Here is a 20608-nt window from a genome sequence, read left to right as displayed (position 1 = left end):
ACTCAACCTATTTACACTCCTAGCTCAATGGTTAACGGTTCAACCATCTTCGCCCATGGTGGGTTAACGGTTCAACCCCTAGTGTGCACCTTCCATTTTTATAAAATCCTCTCTTGGTTTATGTGTGCCCCTTGAGTGAGTGGGACACCGAGAGGGTGTTGTGTTGTCCAGTGTTATTACCAATTACCCAGAGCATATTATGCTCTGCACCCGACAAAACGCGATTCATTCAACACTCGGGAAGACGGGAACCCCAGATCTGTATTCGATTTGAACACCAGCCCCTGACACACAACGTATCACCTTCTCCCCATTTTTTATTTATTTTCTTCTTTAACTTTTCTGGAGGAAATTTGTAATGGGGGCGGTGATATCTCTCTCTCTCTCTCTATATATATATATAATCTTAGAGAGAGATCCTGTTATATCAACATTATAGTATCATGCACCTTCATTTCTTTTCTTTTCTTTTTTTTGCCTTTTTTAATTGTTAAGTATGATATAATCTGAAGTCAAATATGTCATTTTGCTTATCCCATTTCCTTCAAAGCTCGGTCGCTCTCTCAACTCTCATGCATGCAAAAAGGGTTCCGCAAATGCGATAAAAGCTTTGAACATACTCTCAAAGAATAGGATACAGTTGTATATTTGGAAATATCTCTTCATGAATTTAACAGCCCAGATCATAGCATCCAACTGCATATTAAGAATATTTTTGTGTTAAGTTCATAAGGAGATGTTCTCAATATGCAATGATAAATAAAATAGAGAATCTTGTTTTGAATTTAATACATGTACAGGAAAAATTCTCAGTTTGCAGTTGAATATAATGTGAGCAGAATTTTGGTTTGTAAGAGATCAAAGCACCTATCACCATGGTTCAAAGTATCAATTTGATACGCCTGATATGGGTCTTTTGAAAAAGATACGGTCCAGGTGTTTCAGACCCTCAATTTTTTTTAATAATAAAAAGTATTCTAAAAGCTTTTCAAAAGACCAAAATGTAAAAAAAAAATTAAAAATAAATAAAGTTTCAGCTGTTTCTAAGTACCAAAACAATACGACCAAAACTTGTATCATATTGATACTTTGAACCTTGCCTATCACCTATATTACATACAATCATACGAGGTGGATTCCGCTCTGACAGTAAAAGCGCCTTTAGTGGGAAATCAAATCTGCTGTGATTACCGTAGCTGTATTCTTTTGTGATCTAGTGCTTGTTTGGAAGAGCTTTTCCACAACAACTTCTAGTGTTACAAGGTACATGGAGAGTCAGAAAGCTGTGTTTGTTATAAACCTTGAAAAAACAAAAAAAATGTGGTCATTGAGCTGAGAAATCGACTTTTTTGTAAAGCTAGTTTTGGTAGCCTCTCCAAAGTATGGGTGCAACTTGGGTAGGTCCAACACGAGTTGGAACCGACTCAACATATAATTTTACATGAATTGAGTTTGGATTTCCGATCCTCAGGATGAGCTTATGCCCAAAAGTTTGTTTTCTTTTTTTTTTTTTCAGGCTAGGTTTAGCCCAAACCCGGTCCAAGCCCGATTCGACCTTATCCTAACCCGAGCCCCTACCTGATTATATCCATACATTTGCGTACATACAAGCATATGCATAATTTTTAATAAACTATATATACATTATACACATTCATGTATATTAATTTTTACTGTAGGTTGATTGGCCAACCTAAACTCGTCCCAGGGCCTAAGCCCCACCTAAGTACATCAAATTTTAATTCAAACTTGACCTCAATCTTGTTAAGCCCAATTTTTAGGATTGGGTTTGGGTTAAATTAAAACCTGGACCAACCTGTTCAACTTGCACCCCTATTCCAAAGTGTCTCACTTAACACAGTTCAATTAACACATAAGCCCTTCCAAACAGGCTCTTAATAAAGCACGGGCCACGCCAGCACTCAAATAATATGTAGGAGTGTGTTATTTATTGAGGCTGTGTGCAAATTTATTTGCAATAGTACAAATGCATGGGAGTGCAAATATAAAAAAAAATGCAAATTCTTGTTTAATTTTGTTTTAAAATTTACTTTATTCGTGTCTTAATTTACTTCATGTTTACATCAATCAAACAAAATAAGACTCAATTTGGAAGGAGTACAAATACATATATGTATAGTACAATTTCATACAAAATAATATAAAATACATAGTTTTGCACTCTACAAATTTGTATTTATACTCCTTCCAAACTGAGCCTAAGCTAAAATTTCAAACAAAAATAAATCAGAGTTTACACAAATCATTTGCACTGCCATAATTTTGCATCAGTACAAATTTATTTGCATTGCAACCAAACAAAACCTAAGTGTCAAGAATCAAGTTCCAATCCGACAAAATCCAATACCAGCGGGTATAGGGTCCACGCATTCCAATCGAATGGCTGAAAATTAATTAATAGGATTTAGTTCGTTTCCATCGTGGTCGATACCTATTGGTTTATAAATTTAAATTTTAAATCTTAAACCCTAACCCTAATAATTTGAATTCACCGAACACGATGGCTGTGGAATCAATGATAAACGGCAATTGAGAAATTAACTGCTAATCCGATCTCAAACCCTAAACTTAAACTCTATCCCCTTATCTCTCCAACCCCAAGCAAAGCCCAGAAATTTAGTGCAAAATGCATTTGATCGGACGCATGTTCTCCAGCCGGTGCCGATATTTTGTTGAAGATTCGAATAAATGGGTCAATGGTTTAGGCGTCTCATCTCATATTCTCATCCATGTGGATGGTGGACCACCACATGAAAACTTTTTCAGCCGGATCAGTCATCCTCCATCCAGTCAAAAATCATCGACCGTTGGATTAAAAAAAAATCAAAGAGCACCGCTTCCAATCCACTGTGCTAATATAAAGCCGTTGGCGCATGTAGATTCCTGTCTGACGGTTGTCCTTATATTGGTTAAAAAAAAGTAAATTATTAATAGATACCTGTACTATGAGATAGTTTCATTTTAGTAGTTGAATTTTAAAATGTTTTATTTTGGTACCTAAACTTCCAAATATTAATATTTAAGTCCAATTCTGTTAAATTATACTTGAGTGGTAAAATTATGCAAATGTCCATGTTTTTACCTTCTTTTTATTTATTCTTCTTCTTTTTTTCTAATTTTAAATGCAAATTGGAATTGCTAAAGGCTAAATTCAAGGAGTTCAACTCTCCGCCCCACAACATCTCACGGCACATCCCACTTGTATATTGGAAATATCCCCCCATGATAATACCATTCCCGATGATGAGATGTTTCCAATGAACAGAAGGAATGTGATGTGGGACGTTGTGGGGCGAAATAAAATCAGCACCCCACAATGTCTCACAATACATCCCTGTTGTGTATTGGGAATATCTCTCGATGATGACATTATCATTTCTGATATTATCATCAGGAGGGCGGAAATGTGTTGTGGGACATTGTGGGAGGCTGATTTGTGTGTTAATTTCGTTCCCACAGCCTCTTTCAGCCTTGTATTGAGAACATCTTGGAGTTTGGATCATTTGCCAATTAAACACGTTCAAACACCCTACCACTTTTATGGTGGGCCCCGTGTCAGATTAAATTAATAGTGGTATAGGAAGTTTGAAACATGTATTATTGGCAGGATATCTCAACTTACATTTCCATAATTGTATAGTTTTATTGATGAAGAGATATTCTCAATACATAGTTGAAGAAAAAGCTGTAAAAACAATATGAACACAACTTTGTGAAGATCAAGTTTGAAGATAGAAGAAAATGAAGAGTGAGAAAACGAGAATTAAAACACAAAACATGAACAATTTTGTAATTTTATCTCTCACCATAAGGATAATTTACCGGAGTTGGATCTAAATGTATATTTTTAAAACTTCAGGTATTAATTGGTACATTTGAAAGTTCGGACATCATCTCTCTATGACGAAAAATAGAAAGTTGAAGGCGTTATCCCAAGTACATGATACCTATATCCAAATTATCCAAAAAAGCCCGGAAAATATTAATTCCTTGCCCTCTCCGCTCCGGGTTATCCGGTAATTTCCTCCATAAAAATCCACAGAAAATGCCATTCCAGATTCCAGTCTGTTAATTCGGCTTTTCTTTTCTTTTCCTTTGGCGATATTCATGAATTATGAGTCAAGAAATTATTATTAAAAATAGTAATAAAAATGAAAAGGTGATTGAGAAGAGGGCAGCTTTTTGAGGCTGGTCAGTCTCCTGGGAATACTCCTTTCTCGCCCCCTGCCGAGAGCACAAGAGGCAAGAGCCCCTGTTGTTTTAGACCAAATCCACACTCTGGTCTTTCAATCTTCAATGGAAAAATAATTTTAAAATAGATAAATAAAAAAAATCTAAAAAAAAAAAAAACCCAACCCAGAATAACGTTACCAGATCTCACCAGCCAGCCACCCACCAATCACCATCCCCGACCCAGCTATTCTTTTACGGTACCTGGATGACACACATTATCATTTCGTCACCACCACCACCACCACCACCACCGTGTTCCGGAGTTGTATAACCTTCTCTTCCTGGTCTTCTCCACAAATAAAACTTCTCTTCCTGGTCATGGGGGTTGCTGTTTCTGGTTCCTACTTTTCCTGGGAGCTTCACGGTTTCTGAAGGATAAAAGAGAATCTGAAAAACGAAGCATTTCTTTTATGTTTGTCTTCTTTTTACTGTAGGATATAGGATATTAGTGGAGTGAGCTGGGAAATTAACAGAAAGAGGTAGGAATCCCCCAAAGGTATGATCTTTTTTTCTTTATTTTTTTTTCTTGGGCTAGTTGCTATCATTACAGATTATGTCGCTTTTGTGGTGGGAGTGCCTTGCGTATTTTTCTGGGATCGAGACTCTTGCTTTCTATTGGTGTTTCAGTGGGTTTTGTGTGGTTTTCTCTAAGATGGCGTATTTCAGGGTGATTTTCTGGTCTTAGAGAGGGAAAAGAGAGCTTATCTTTGGATACTTCTTGATGGTTTTAGTTTTTACATTTGAGTTTTTGAGCCATTGCACATTTTAGTTCCTAACGTTTTTGTGTAACTGATTTAGGGTGAGTGTTGGTGAATCTTCTCCTTGAAATGGGTTTTCTGATTGGAAAAAAAAAAAATCAACGCAGACTGCCTTGGATGTTCTCTGTTCTACGTCTGTCTCGCATTCTTACGTGCTTATTTTCTATCTGAAGTGATGATCTCATATGAGTTTTCGAGTATTTATTTTTCTCTCTGTATTTCTGCCATTCTTTCTCTATTTCTAATGGTATTACATTAGCTATTTTTTGTTTCCTCGTCTTTATTACTCATATATATGTCGCTCTCTGTTAGTCAGGTTCTTTGCGTCTTCTTGTGAAGAGAAATTAATGAAAAACCTTTGTTTCGCTCCTCTTCTTAAATCCAAACTTAAAAAACATCATCTCTGTTGTCTTGCAAATTCTTTCCTTCCACCTCCATATCCACTTAACCAGAACACATATTTGCAGCAGATTAGATGGCGAAGGAGTACAGTGGATCTCCCAAGTATAGTCAGCTAGAATCAAAGAGGAAGCGCCTCACTTGGATCTTGTGTGTGAGTGGCCTCTGCGTCCTGGCCTACGTCTTAGGAGCTTGGCAGAATACCACTTCCCCCCCTCTAAAGAGTTCGGATGCTTACACAAAAGTGGGGTGTGATGGTGAATCCAATACAGCAGGCAAAGTACGATCGTCGTCGTCGTTGTCCACTGTCTCCCTCGATTTTGAAGCTCATCACCAAGTGGGGATCAATGAAACCGATGGGATTGAGAAATTCCCTCCTTGTGACATGACGTACAGTGAGTACACTCCTTGCCAAGATCCTGTAAGGGGAAGGAAATTTGATCGGAACATGTTGAAATACAGGGAGAGGCATTGTCCCACCAAGGAGGAACTTCTCCGTTGCTTGATTCCTGCTCCCCCCAAATACAAGAACCCTTTTAAATGGCCTCAGAGCAGGGACTACGCTTGGTACGATAACATTCCCCACAAAGAGCTGAGTATTGAAAAGGCCGTTCAGAATTGGATTCAGGTTGAGGGCAATCGGTTCAGATTCCCTGGTGGAGGCACCATGTTCCCTCGCGGCGCAGACGCTTATATTGATGACATAAACAAGCTCATCCCTCTTACCAGTGGAACAATCAGGACTGCACTCGATACAGGATGTGGAGTAAGAAAATCCATGCTCTATTTCTGTTTCAGTTTTTTTTTTTTTTTTTCTAAATTGAGTTTTGAGTGTAGGAATCACAACCACTGATTATATGGGCTGAGGTGTGTCTGTTTTTGTTTCTGGCTGGATCTGTCTGTCTAATAATGGAGGTTGCAAGTTGGGGAGCCTACCTGCTAAAGAGAAATATCCAAGCAATGTCATTTGCACCAAGGGATACGCATGAAGCTCAGGTTCAGTTTGCACTGGAACGGGGAGTTCCTGCCATGATTGGAGTTATGGCATCACAGAGGATGCCCTACCCAGCAAGAGCTTTTGATATGGCCCACTGTTCACGCTGCTTGATTCCATGGCAACAATATGGTAGGTAATCTGTTCCATCAGTCACAAAGTGGATTTATGATGATAACTCAGTATAATCTGTTTCCGTTCTATTGTTAAATTTTTAGAAATGGTATTGAATTCAGCTGTTTTCTATAGATGGGTTGTACCTGATTGAAGTAGACAGAGTTCTAAGGCCTGGTGGTTATTGGATTCTCTCTGGACCTCCAATCCGCTGGAAGAAGTACTGGAGAGGTTGGGAGAGAACTCAAGAAGATCTAAAGCAAGAGCAAGATGCAATAGAGAAGATAGCCAAAAGTATTTGTTGGAAGAAAGTGATTGAGAAAGATGATCTGGCAATTTGGCAAAAGCCCTTCAACCATATCGATTGTGTAAAGAGTAGGAGGGTTTTTAAAACGCCACACATCTGCAAATCAGATGCTCCAGACACTGCATGGTACTCTTTTTACCATACAACAATCAACCATTAGTCCATTACAGACTTTTACAGTTCGGATTAGAGAGTAACTCCACACTCCACTTAGCTTAATGTGTCTGTGTGCCTTTGTCTATATGTGTGCAAATAGGTACAGAAATATGGAACCTTGCATCACACCACTACCAGAAATAAGCAGCTCGGATGAAGTTGCTGGAGGGGCACTGGAGAAATGGCCGGAACGGGCATTTGCCGTTCCTCCCAGAATAAAAAGTGGGTCTATCCCAGGTATCACTGCCAAGAAATTCCAAGAGAATAATGAACTGTGGAAAGATAGGTTAACACGCTACAAGCGGATTATCCCACCGCTCACTCAAGGACGATTCAGGAACATAATGGACATGAATGCTTATATGGGGGGATTTGCAGCAGCCCTTGTGAAATATCCAGTGTGGGTTATGAATGTAGTTCCAGCCAATACAAATCAAGACACGCTAGGTGTGATCTATGAGAGGGGATTCATAGGTACCTATCACGACTGGTGCGAGGCTTTCTCGACATATCCAAGAACATATGATCTTATCCATGCCGGCGGCTTGTTCAGCATTTACCAAGACAGGTAATAGAACTTAGACTTATCAGTTTGTTGCCAAGAGGTTCAAGCTTAGCATAACAATACTGATTACTTCTGTAATGGCAGGTGTGATATTACATACATTCTGTTGGAAATGGATAGAATTCTAAGGCCAGAAGGAACTGTGATATTCAGGGACACGGTAGATGTTCTTGTGAAGATACAGAGTATAACAGATGGAATGAGATGGAAGAGCCAGATTATGGACCATGAGAGTGGACCCTTCAACCCTGAAAAAATTCTTGTCGCTGTTAAAACTTACTGGACCGGTGAAGCTTCTTCCAAAAAGAATCAAACATAATAGGCCCAAAATAATGCCTCTGACGTATTGTTGGGAGTTCTTCCATCAATTCTTTTCTTGTTTTTGTTTTCTTACTTCTAGGCCTCTGGCTCTTACCTTCTTCGTTTCTTCTTTCGTATGGAATTCACTATGAGGTTATCTTAGTTTTTTCGTCGTAGCCTTCAAGTTGGATGTACATCTTTTCCTTCCTTTTTTTTTTTCTCTTTTTGGTCTATATTGCTTTGCTATGTAAGCTATTATTTTATTTGTAACCCTTTGAGGAAACTGTGGTTTTTCAAGGAGATCGTGACATGATCTTCCACTTAAATGGGCCCTCTTTATTTCCCCCTTTTCCACTATCACCCTGTCACCCTACTGGATTTAATGCCAAATCACCTCCACTTTTTTCCTGCACTTCCATTTACTCTGGGAGGCCATCACATGTATATTATCGGTTTCTTTCTCTTATATATAAATAGGGAAAATCTATGATGGGGAAAAGATATGGTATGAAAAGAGTTTTGACCAATCAAAACCTATATATGAATTTTGATAATTAACATTTATTTCACTATCATATTTATAATTTTAATTGATTGGTCAGATGCTTTTCGGATATCATATCTTCTCTATATCATAGTCAAACGCAGATATCACAGATTGAATGAAAGTGCAAGAAAAAATTGAGGAAAGTGCAGGAGATTTGGAGTCAATGGACGTGGGTCTGCATCTTTATGATTTGAAAAAAATGGTCCTTGAATGAACACTCAACTAGTTCGAGTATATAATGTTTCAAAGTTATTTTTCCAGGCTGAGCTTTCAATTTGATTACAAGTACGTCATGGAATGGAATGATCAGAACTCAGAAGGACATTCAAGGAGCAAAGCAAAGAAAAATTCGTATGAATTTTATTTTTTTGGTAACAATATGAATTTTAACGAGTTAGTGGAAAAACTCGGAGTGAATGGTGTGAAGTTTGATTTGCAAGAGATGATTAAAAGCTTTATCATTTCATTTTATCCTAAACCCCGGTCCAGTGAAGAATTGAATTTGTTTGATATTGTATTTTCAATCACTAAGGTTAATACACACTAACGTCAGGACCACTTTTGGTCAGCATTAAGGTCGAATTTGGTTTGATTTGAAAGAAAATTAGAGAGAAATATAAAGTTGATAGAAAGTTCTTTAGGGTACAACTTGGGTCTGCCCCAGTTAACATTTCACACTGCTTTGGGTTGGGTTCATTGAATTTTGACAAAATTTCAATTTGAGCCCTTTCAATTAAAAAAATTCTTAAAAAATGAAATATAGCCTTATCTTTTTTATTGGATCACCAACCCCCCTCCCCACCCCCACCCACGGCAATGAGATTTGATCCATTAATTGGTAAATGAAAAAAAAATGAAATATAGCCTGAGGAGGCATTTGGGTTTCTTCATGGTTCAAAATATAACATACATACTCCTTTTTTTTTTTAATTGTTATATTTCCAATAAATATAATACTAGGAATATTATCATTTAAACTTGTTAAAAGGGCTAATACCCATTAAAGAGGATTTTTTTGGGTAGAAATAGGAAAGCTACAGGAGCCGGGGGTAGCTCGGCCCCACATATCACCCCAACAGATAAAACACTAAATCCACTAAGACTATGTTTGGTTTGAAGAATAGGCTATGTTTGGTTTGAAGGAAAAGATAGGCTATGTTTGAATTGAAGGAAAAATACACGTTTGGGTGGGAGAGAATTTCCTTGGTCGTCCAGTCAACAGTTCGATTGGCCATTCTGAATACATGACAATACTCCACACTGCTTCTAAGATGTTCTTGACTCTTCTATAGGGGCGAAATTACCAACAACGAGTCTCTTTCGATTATGATGGGATAGTCCCTGTAATTCAATAAAACAAGCTTTAACTAGAATTGCCCATTCTTATGCTACATTAATGGAGGTAGTACCAATAAAACAAGCTTTAACTTCCAAAATACTTCCACCAAGAGAATTTCTCACAACATAAGCAATGGCACAAGAGCCATCACTCTTTCTTGAGGCATCAAAATTAATTTTAATAGCATCTCCTCGAGGGCATTTCCATAAAATGGCTTTACAGATCTTTTTTCAAGTTTAAAATCTGTATATTAATGGTCAAAATAACCCCATTAAAGAGGATATCAGTGACCTTGAAAATAATGTATCATATGATACAAACTGCTGCTATATTTTGAACCTTGGGTTTGCTATAAATTTGAAACTTTTCTATTGATATTAATTGATCATCATTAAAGTTAAAAATTAGGATAAGTCAAAAGATCCTATCTACAAAGAACTTTTACAAATAAACTTAATAAACTAGGCTAAGTCAAGAGGAGGTCCTATGGTGCTAATTATTAGCTAATGACATTGTTTTGATGATGAAACTAATGAGGGACTAGATACAAAATTAAATTTGTGGATGAATACCTTAGAAACATCCAAGAAGTTTTAAACTAATTAAGAGTATACTATAATATATGTAAATTTAATGATTATAATGATGATGATGATGATAATAATAATAGAAGTGCAAATCGAGCTACACTCAGAGTTGGACATTGATTCAATAACAATGTTTTAAAAACTAACCTAGAGACTAAATTGTTTTTGCCTCTCGATCGCAGGTCACTGGTTTGAATGGGTCAGATTGTGCCACATCAGCATATGTATATGTATATCTATATGTGTGTGTACACATGTATTTTATATGTATAATTATATTTTACATGTAATATATGTACACATAAGTATTTTTTTTGTTTAACTTATATTTTTAATTTGGTTTTAAATTTGTTTTTTTATAAAAATGTTAAAAATTGCAATTTGAGGCAAAAAAAAAAGGTTTTTTGATGAAAATATTCAATTCCTTAGGAACACATAGATCTCAAAAAAGTTACCTAAAATAAAAAAAAATCACCCTAATTGGACATCCGAGTACAAAGTTATGACCTCTAGAAGTTTAAATATACATTTTTAGGACCACATTGAATGGGTCAACGGTTCAACTGCCTAGGTTAGATGGTTATTGTCCAAATCAATGGTTTTTTGACAAAATTTTGGGTTTTAAAAAAATGGATCAAAACTATGGTTGGGTGACGATTCGAATGGTTCAGCTATCTAAATCAACGGCAAGTTGAAAACATTGTTCAATAATCCATAATAAAGGAGACATTGAAAATGATATTGCATATACAATTAGAATATGATGGGCAAAATGGGGGGAGGGGGGTGCATATGAAGTCTTATGTGATAGGTGAATACTACTTAGAATGAAATAAAAGCTCTATAAAAGGGTTTTGAGGCCAACAATGTCGTATGAAATAGTCTTGGGCAGTCTAGAAATAATATATCAAAAACAAAAATTAACTGTGGAAGAGATGTGCATGTTGGGATGGATCGATGAATGGAAAAACCAAAAAGGATAGGCTAGAAATGAGGTCATTTGAAACATAGTGATAGCTCCAAGAAATAATAAATGAGAGAAAGTAAACCCATAATTGTTTGATCACATGCTTATAAACCACCTACAACACCTATAAGGAAAAGCAATCAGTTGCAAGGTAAGGGGGCCAGAAGGGTTAGGTATAAACAAAACGACATGGGTTGAAATATGAAAAAAAGAAAAGAGATATAGTCACTCATAATTTAACAAAAAAAATGGCATTAAACAAAATGGAAACATGACTCAGGTACCAACCCCATATAGTTGGGATAAGGCTTAATTGATAATGATGATGAAAAGAAATTAAGTACTTTTCGATAATTAATTTACCAAAAATTTAGGGGTGTTCTTTTCGATTTTGAGATGGGAGAAAGTTGGTCAATGGGATTTTGATTCCCATTGACTAAGAAGCCCATGTTTTTTTTTCATATTTATGTGGGGATCAAAAAAAGTTTATTTTCTTGGGTATCACTCACCTGGGTTACCCATCTCCTATGTGGATAAATAATTTTCCCACTTGGGGGAAGGTTGCCAATACTTGAATGGGACAAAAATGCTATTTTTAATTTTGAATTTTATGGCTAAAATGGTCATTGCCTTATTTACAGGGGAAATAAAAGAAGATGGGTAAATGCACTTACTTACCCAGATAAATAACTTACCGAAAAGCGAACGTAGCCTTAGTGACAAACCAATAAATGCCACCTAAAGACACAAAATGGCATCATTGTGACAAACTTCCTGTTAAGAAGACAAAGTTATGGACATTGTCCCACTGTTAAGGTCACCTAGTTTAGAGAACAAATGTATTTCCCCCATTGTTTGTTTCATCAGTCATGTTTAATGTTAGATATTTCTAAACTTTATAATGCCCTCGTTCATGTGTTTTTTTTTTTTTTCATCGGTGTGTTGTATCCTCTCCATCTTGTTGATCAGCAATGTCTTTCTGTGGTGATGGCCGGCCTAGTAATCTTCTATTGGACAACCATTTTTTTGGGCATTGGCAGCACCATGTCAAAGAGGTGGAAATGGGGGCAAACCAATGAATTGATTAAGGCTAAGTTTGAGAGTGCTTATTTGAAAAAATAAGTGCTCATGAAATTTGGTGAAAAATCACTTATTTCAAATTGGGGTAGTATAAGTATTTTCAAGCATAAATGAACTTACTCCCAAACACAAATAATCACTCACGGATGTGGTTTCGGCCCAAAATAAGTGATTATTTGAATAAACAATTATTTTAAGCACTTAAAATAATTGCCTAATTCCTCTTGAGTTGATAAATTTAGGGTAGTTTTATACTAGTTTGATGATCACTCTCTGCTTGTTGGTTGCACATCAATTATCTCTTGAATACATATCCAAAGCGGGTGGCATTGTTTAGGTGTTGGGTCATGTTCAGATGAATTCTCCAAGGCGCTACCTCTCATCCGCAATATTGCAGAGCATCTTCAGGCTTTGGAATTAATTTTGTTCAGGCTTATATTATATTCGTTTCCTTTTCAAATGCCAATAGATAGAGGCATTTGTGGATAATAAATTAAATATTCCTCTCATAAATCGTCACTGACCTTTTTAAGTTGTACTTGTGTCATACATCATCACCCACCATTATAGCAATAGAGAAAATTCGGTTTGAAGTTACTATGAAAATACAAATTCTAAATTGAATTAAATAACAAAATTATAAGACGTAGGTAGAAATTAACATCAAAAGTATGATAGTAGCAAAATGATCCAATAGCAAAAGGCAAAAGTAACACTATATGAAAGAAATATGATGGATTTATTTGATTATTTTTCATATTAAGGCACGTCATATCAACATCATTCTTAACTATTATATAAATAGGTTCTATTATGATATCTGAAAAATTATTAACCAATTAAACAGTGTCATAAAAGTAATAACCAATCACGTGATATCTATCAAAATTTGCGAGAGGGTTTTGATTAGTTAAAGGTTTCTGGTATTATGTTTTTCCATCAGCATAGAAATATTATATAAACATGTTTATACATGATCAAAGTGTATAACTCAATCCGACTTTTTCAGGATAGGTTAGGGTTGGATGGATTGGATGCCGGGGATAACCCATCACAATTCTCTCTCTCTCCTTTTTCCTTTTCTCTCTAAATTTTCATCTATAAAAACAGACTTATTGTATAATATGAATGCATCGCCCTGACATGAATACGATTGTCGAAACATGATTTCTCTGGAAATTTGGAATCAACTTTGCAATCAAGATCTCTCCTTGACTAAAAAACAATTCGGTATAGATACATAGTATGCATCAATGTGCAGTTACGTTGTTTTAATAATATACAACACTAATGTGACGATAAAACAGAATGGCGAAATAGGAAGAATCTAGTAGGCACACAAAAAGTAAATGAGCACTTAATAAATATTGTCGGTTGTCGGTATTATTCTTTTTCAAGGGTAGGCTGGGGGTATTTTAAGAGAAAGGTGTTAAAAAAAATTTCTAAGTGCTCATTTACCATACTTACAACTAGGGGCGGGTTCGAGCCGAGCCGAGCCGAATACTTGGCTATTTGAGCTCGGCTCTCTGAAACTATATTAGGCTCGAGGTTGATTCCCGCTAGAGTTTGAGCTCGAGCTCGGTTCAGTTCAAAGCTCAAGTTCGAGTTCGGCTTGGCTCAAGCTTGACTGCAAGCCAAGTTGTTTTTTTCTAAAAATAAAATGTATACATATAAAAATATTTTTTTAGTTTACATACAAAAAATTAAGAATTATAAAAATCATTTACTATTATATATATAATAAATAAATAAATACATATAAATAATGTTTTTATTTTACATACAAAAAATAATAATTATAAAAATTATTTACCATTATATATAAAAAATAAAAATATTATATATAAAATATTATTATATAATAAAAATTATTTATTATATATATTTATATTATATGTATATCTATATGTATGTATGTACATAATAAAAAAATGCTTATTTATTATACCAAACCTGCAAGTCTCATAAGCCAAGCTTCATTGGGCTTGAATAGCAAACGAACCTATATATCAGGCTCGAGCTCAGTTTAAATTGAGCCAAGCCGAAATCGAATAACTCGTGAAAAGCTTGGCTCGTGGCTACCTCTACTTACAATGTAACTAACCCTATATAATGCATAGTGCCTCCTTGGGATGGTTTCTATGTAGTGACTTTTGACTTTGGTGGGCTAGTAAAAAACCTGGAAATTAAGCCCAAATATTCTTTGATTCAACTAAAAAATTGATTCCGATGAAGAACAACTTTACCTTTAATACTCATGGATCTAATTCTATGTGGCCCAATTTTTAATACACACACATATATATATATTCATAGTTGGACAAAAGTAAAATGATGATGATCAAACAACTTTACCTTTAATACTCATGGATATAATTCTATGTGGCCCAATTTTTAATATATATATATATATATATATATATATATATATATATATTTGTGATAAAAAATGAGTGGCTAAACAAAAGTAATTTTTTTGGCAAAACAACAGAAGCTCTTTATTCATTTGTAATTTCAATATTAACAAAGCTGTGACATTAATTAAAACCTTTGCAGCATGTCCAGTTAATTGAATCATGCTTTACTTCTGAACTTATGCTGGTTTAAATTAAGGCACTTTTCTAGGCTTTTTTTTTGGATATATTTTGAAAAAAAAACCATGAGAAATTGTCTATTTTACTCCATATCATGTTTTACTTTTCAAAGCAATTACTTTAAAAACCAAACCCTTAAAAACGTGTAGAGTTGCCTGTTAAATGATACTCTTAATAAATATCAAAACAATTGTCTTTCTTGACAAATTTGTCAAAGGATAACAAAGCAAAGTGGAAGTTATTACAAATGTATGATAGGCAATTTGGAAAGAGTACAAATACAAATATGTATAAATAATACAAAATATCAATGGTGGCTTAGCAATTTTCTTTGGCTAAATTACTTGTACCCTTGTTGTGTTGATGTTAAAATGCTAAAGGCATCCCTTTTGTTTTTCCTTATTTATCATTTGGCTCACTCTTCTATAGTTTGAAGTTACTTGTTGCACCCTTCCACAAACATACCATTCATTTAGCAACTAAAAATGCTTATGTAACATTTAAAACCTTTTACACATAATTTTTCGGCATATTTCTTGTACATGAATATGAATTTACTCATTTATCTATCTACCACTATTTACCATTTAGATGAGATTGAAAGGAAAGTTCTATAAAATAGTTGTAAGGCCAACTATGTTGTATGGAGCATAGCTTTGGGCAGTTAAGAAACAACATATTCAGAAAATGAGTGTGATATAAATGTCCATGCTTAAACAAATAAGTGAAAAACTAGAAAAAATAAGATCAATAATTATGTTATTTATAGAAATTGAGTAACTTTGATAAATGATAAAATTAGAGAGTAGACTAAGATGATTTTGTCTTGTACATAAAAGACCCCCAATAACTTCAAATAGGAGAATTGATTTGTTATATTAGTGGTAGGAGCTAGAAGAGCTAGGGGTAAATAAAAAAGGACACAAGTAATAGTAAGAAATAATATAAGTGTTAATAATTTAATAGTGGATATATCTTTAAATAAAATGGATTGGCGAGACAAGATTTACGTAACCGGATCTGTATAGTTGGGATAAGGCATGGATGATGATGATGATAATTATCTATCTATTATTATATAAAGTCGATACTTGCCTTGATTTTGGTGTAGATAATAAAAGCTAAATTTGATTATATAATGTTAAGTTATATCTTTGCTATTATACTATATCTCCAAAAAGGATATTTTTTTTCTGCTATACTGAAAAAGAGCAAGAAAAATAAAATAAAATGCTAAAATAATAATTAATGTTTATAAAGAATGTACTTTCGTGGATTTTAAACCAATAATTTTATTGTAAATCACATCAATAAACATCTATTTTCAAATTTTCATCTTAGTTCTGTCATCCATTAACAAAGCCCTATAAATTTATTAGGTAAATCAGAGGGTGATAGAGTTTCTAGACTGAATAAAAGATGGCTTGGAACAAGTAGAACTGTAGAAGGTCAATAGCCTATGCCGTTTTGGGTTCATTCTCCTTCCGCTGGGGTGGCCCTCTTATTAATATTGTTCTTTTATTGCAGCATGAAATCATGAATGAATGGCTCAGAAAGGAAATGGCGCTTAGCTGTTGATATCTGTTGTCTTCGTAGAAAAAACCATAAAGTATTTGACCGAAACCTGGAGGTCTATAAGGGGTTGTTTAAGAGTGCTTATTATTTAAATAAGTGCTTTTTGGATAAGTATTTATTAATAATTTCTTATGAGTGTTGGCGGAAAAGCGTATCTTTCAAACAGTGTAGCATAAGCATTTTAATAATTAGGTGGCGGGCCAAGATGGGTTAGTAATAAGTGCTTTTCAAAAAAAAGCTTATTAAATGGACAAAAAATTGGGCTTCTTTCGAAATGGGCTTATTCTTTCGTAAAAACACATTGGGCTTTTTCAACAACTGCCCTAAATGCTTTTGGAATCTTTTAACCACTTCTAATAATTTAAGCACTTACCAAACAGGGGCTAAATGTTTTAACATATTTTTCTATTTAATTCTTTTAACTTTTTAATATTAAGAAAAATAAAGACCCTGAAGACGGTAGGACTCGAGTTTTACTTTTACTCAACGGGTCGGATAAAGGCTTGAAGCATGAATTTAAGAAACATATGGACTGTATCACTCATCAGAGCCAAAGGGCCATTGAATTGATAACATGTTCTGAGTCTATTTTATTAGATTATTCACTCCAGCCTATCAATTGGCCCACAATTATACTTCAGTCAATCCCGTATGCATCATGGACCGTGAAAATCAGAGAAAAATTGTAAACTCTGTGCAGCAGATAATTTATCCATAATCATTATCGCTTCCAAACAAACAAAACTCTCAAAAAAGAGAGGGAGAGAGAGAAGAAAAAAAACCACTAAATCAATTAATCGCGTAAGGAAAGTGACAGATGAGAATTCATTACCATTAAATAATCCATTAACCCTTTCACCAGTAAAAACATTTACATCTTTTATTAGCTTCTGTCCTTTTTTACAGCGTTTTCTTTCATTTTTCTCTTCCCTTTTTTCTCACCACCATTCCACTACGTATCTCATTCATTTTTGTCTGTTCGTACTCTGTATACCCACACTCGGCCAGCCTTGGCCGGTCATGGCGTCACCGTGAATTTTCTTTACCCGAAAAGAGGGGGAAAGGCCGGGAAAATGAATAGCAAGTCGAACACGGAAAACCGAAAAATAAACTAGCTAGTAGGATAGATAGAGGAAGAGTTGAAGAAGACTGAGAAGCAAACAAGTGAAAAAAAAAAGAAAAAGGAAGAAAGAAACAAGTTTGAAAAACTCCACCAAACAAAATACACCTTTCAAAATCGAAGTTCGAAGACGTGAATCGCGCTTCGTGCTATATCCGATATCCTGTCCTTGGCGTTCCCGTATCCTCTCTTTCACCGCCGCTTCGTGTTCGTATCCGACACGATTTTTTTTTTTTTAATTATTAGTCTTTTACCTAAAACCTCTTCTTTTCCCACTGCTGCATTATTATCTTTTTCTCGACTCCGAATCCTTTACTGTCATCTCGCTTCCCTGAAGTCCTATAATTTGGTAATGTGATCAGAAGATCTCCCCGGAGTTCGCGATCTGCTTTTCTCATTCCGCTGGGCGACGAAGGAGATTTTTATATATATTAATTTTTTGCTGCTTTGTTACAGTGCTTCGTGTCAGCTCCGGTGGAATTCGATCTGGGTGTCGGGCTTCCTTTTGAGGTTTGTCTTCTTTCTCACTAATTTACTCTTTTTTTTTTTTTTTTTTCTGTGGGTTCTGCTGCATATATATTTGGTAGAATTTGGGGTGTTTTCCGATTTTTCTGGGTAGTCGTTCGTTGCTGATCTGATCTATGGTCTCTGGTTTCTGATCCTTGATCGCTGACTCCTCTTCCTTGATAGTGTTTTTCTGAGCTTGAGTCTAATTGTGCTTCTGAAAGAACTGTGCTTTTTAGGTGGATTGAATTGAATTGGAATGTTTAATTGAACTGGAATGACTTCAATTGAAATGGATTTTGATTGTTTCCCGAGCTGGTTGTGAAAATCGACATTCAATTATAGATTTCTTTCGTCTCAAAACCCTCTGAAGCTGCCTCATCATTGCTTGTAATTATTTTGTTTCCCATCTTCACGTTTCTGATTCACTTCAGTTTCTTAATTGTTCGCCCAGGTGAGGAATTATCTTTAGAACTAACTAAACAGCGTATTATGATATATAATCTAAACTGTCATTGCTGATATGGCAATTTTTATAAGAGAATTATGTTTTCTATATTTACTTATTAATTTCTTCTCCAAGTGTATTCCAAAATCATGTTTCTGCTTTCAAAGATAAGTCAAAAAAGGTTTCATCCTAACTATTTGGGTTGGCTGCATTACTCTTTATCAAGAACGGCTTTGTGCTACTTTTTGTACAAATTCATGGAATTTAATGATCTGCTGGAGTGTGTAAAGATTTGTAATTAAAAAACAATTTTAAGAACTCTTAACTGTCCCCTACCCTGAATTATTAGAAAGAATACAGGCCAGGATTATTCAACAAGTTATAGGCAATATTAATGAGAGTACTAACCATTTATTTCTCTCTTGCTCTTACATAACAGAGATGCGGAAGCACTTTTTCCCTCTTTTTGGAACTTCTTGAGTCCCATCCATGAAAATCATATATTTATTTTCCTCTATCCTGGTATCCCTAAATTCTAAGAGGAGTGAACTTGTTTCAGTTGTATGCTAGAGCAGCAGTGCTTTGGAGTTTTTGGTATGAAAGAAACTCAGGTATATTTGACAACATGAAACTTGAAATGAACACTCTCATTGACCTGAAAAGGGTGAGTTTGGCACATTAGGTTTTTATGAGGGATGAATTTAATGGTGCTCCAATGGACTCTTTGTTGAGGGGCTGGCAGGTAGTGGCTACTTTTACCTCACATAAGTAGTCGGTGATGCTTGACTGTCTTCCTAGGAGTAGGAAAAGTAAGATGGGCACTCTCCTAGAAACCGAGGCCAATTAGTAGTGGGAAATGTTTTCAGTTACCATGTACTTAGCTTCTATGACCCAGTTTGTGAAGGAAATTAGGAGATCCTTTAAGCGCTGAACTTGCTTTCCTACAAGGTTTTAACAGTAACTTCTTCTGTGAGCTGGAATTAATTGGTATTTGGTGATGCGAAGTAAAAGTAAAGTAGTGGCTAGCTGATTATTGCCAAGGCTTGGAGGTCCTTTGAATCTTAAGTATTCAACGAGAGAAGTAGAAGCACCGTTAGCAACTTTGGACAGTTTGTTTAGATGGACTTTAATGTTAGCAAAGAGCCTAGTGGATGCTTTGGTAAGGAAGAGGTTATAAGGTTTGATATGGTATGGGATGGGATGGGGACCTAGCCTGGGGGCTAATTCAAGTAGTCTATGCAATGGTTCTTAGCAAATGTTTTGTCACTTGGCAGTGTCATACTTTTTCCTTGCAGTCATTTTCAGAATGCTGGGTTTTCTACATTTTCATTATATAAATAAAATTTCTTGATTGCTGTTGATGATTAAAAAAGAAATGAAAAGAACAATTTTTTGATAGTAAATCAAGGAACTGTTGTTAAAATAAAAAAAGGTTACTACTGAATGTAGGGTGATGACCTGGCACCCAAGAACAAAGCATGTACTAAATCAGAAATTGTTACAATGACAAAAACTTCAAACAGATCTATCTAAAACAGAAATTCCAACCTAACTTGTGTGTGTTCCGAAAACTCAAACCAAAACAAGCTCTATCTAATCCTGAGAATTCTGGTAACACCAGCACCCAATCAACTGTCATATTTCCTACATCACACAATATGTCCATATTTCTTGTCTCGTCTTTGAAGAGTCTTCTGTTTCTTTCTTTCCAGATTCCTCAACAAATTCAAAATGGGGTACAGCACTAAAAGATCTTTATTTTTCGCTTCCTTGGATCTTTGGCCAATTCAAAAGGGTTTATTTATCTGAACCTCAAAAAGAGCAGAGATGTAACTCCATAAAAAGGCTCCCATGTTGCATGAGATGTTTCATATCTTCTTAACTGTTATTGCACATATAAAAAAGGCTTGTTATTTGTAAAAGGTGTGCTTTGAGTGCACCTAGGCTCATATGTGAGGCTCATTTTGAAGGATGCACCTCTCCTGACCCCCCGATTTGCC

The 20608-nt window shown here is 35.3% G+C and overlaps 2 protein-coding genes across 16 annotated transcripts in view; both read left to right on the top strand.

Annotated features, from left to right (window-relative positions):
• The first annotated feature begins 4091 nt into the window (after positions 1-4091).
• LOC148864244 (S-adenosyl-L-methionine-dependent methyltransferases superfamily protein) lies at positions 4092-8173 on the top strand. Of its 14 annotated transcripts, none has more exons than XM_088978693.1 (7): positions 4224-4750; positions 5053-5145; positions 5480-6177; positions 6327-6537; positions 6655-6952; positions 7083-7550; positions 7632-8173. In XM_088978693.1, the coding sequence occupies exons 3-7, from the start codon at positions 5488-5490 to the stop codon at positions 7864-7866; spliced, it is 1902 nt and encodes a 633-aa protein (XP_088834819.1). In that variant the 5' UTR covers positions 4224-4750; positions 5053-5145; positions 5480-5487; the 3' UTR covers positions 7867-8173. The 14 variants fall into 14 exon arrangements, with proteins under 14 accessions (XP_088834827.1, XP_088834820.1, XP_088834815.1 ...); XM_088978692.1 differs by having other exon boundaries at positions 5053-5209; positions 5483-6177; XM_088978691.1 differs by having other exon boundaries at positions 5053-5209.
• Positions 8174-17499: 9326 nt separating this feature from the next.
• The window catches only part of LCBK1 (long-chain base (LCB) kinase 1), a 44191-nt gene continuing 41082 nt past the window's right edge, over positions 17500-20608 (top strand). Inside the window, exons 1-2 of one of the 2 annotated variants that reach the window (XM_088977257.1) lie at positions 17500-18005; positions 18113-18166. The gene's annotated coding sequence lies outside the window, so the exon portion shown is untranslated. The remainder of the gene's footprint in view (positions 18006-18112; positions 18167-20608) is intronic. The other variant, XM_088977258.1, reaches the window with a different exon arrangement.

The sequence above is a fragment of the Nelumbo lutea genome, chromosome 3 (genome assembly GCF_056320005.1).
Source record: "Nelumbo lutea isolate HS-2025 chromosome 3, American lotus-T2T, whole genome shotgun sequence".
In the NCBI taxonomy this organism is placed as follows: Eukaryota; Viridiplantae; Streptophyta; class Magnoliopsida; order Proteales; family Nelumbonaceae; genus Nelumbo; species Nelumbo lutea.
This window is presented reverse-complemented; position numbering and strand designations above follow the sequence as displayed.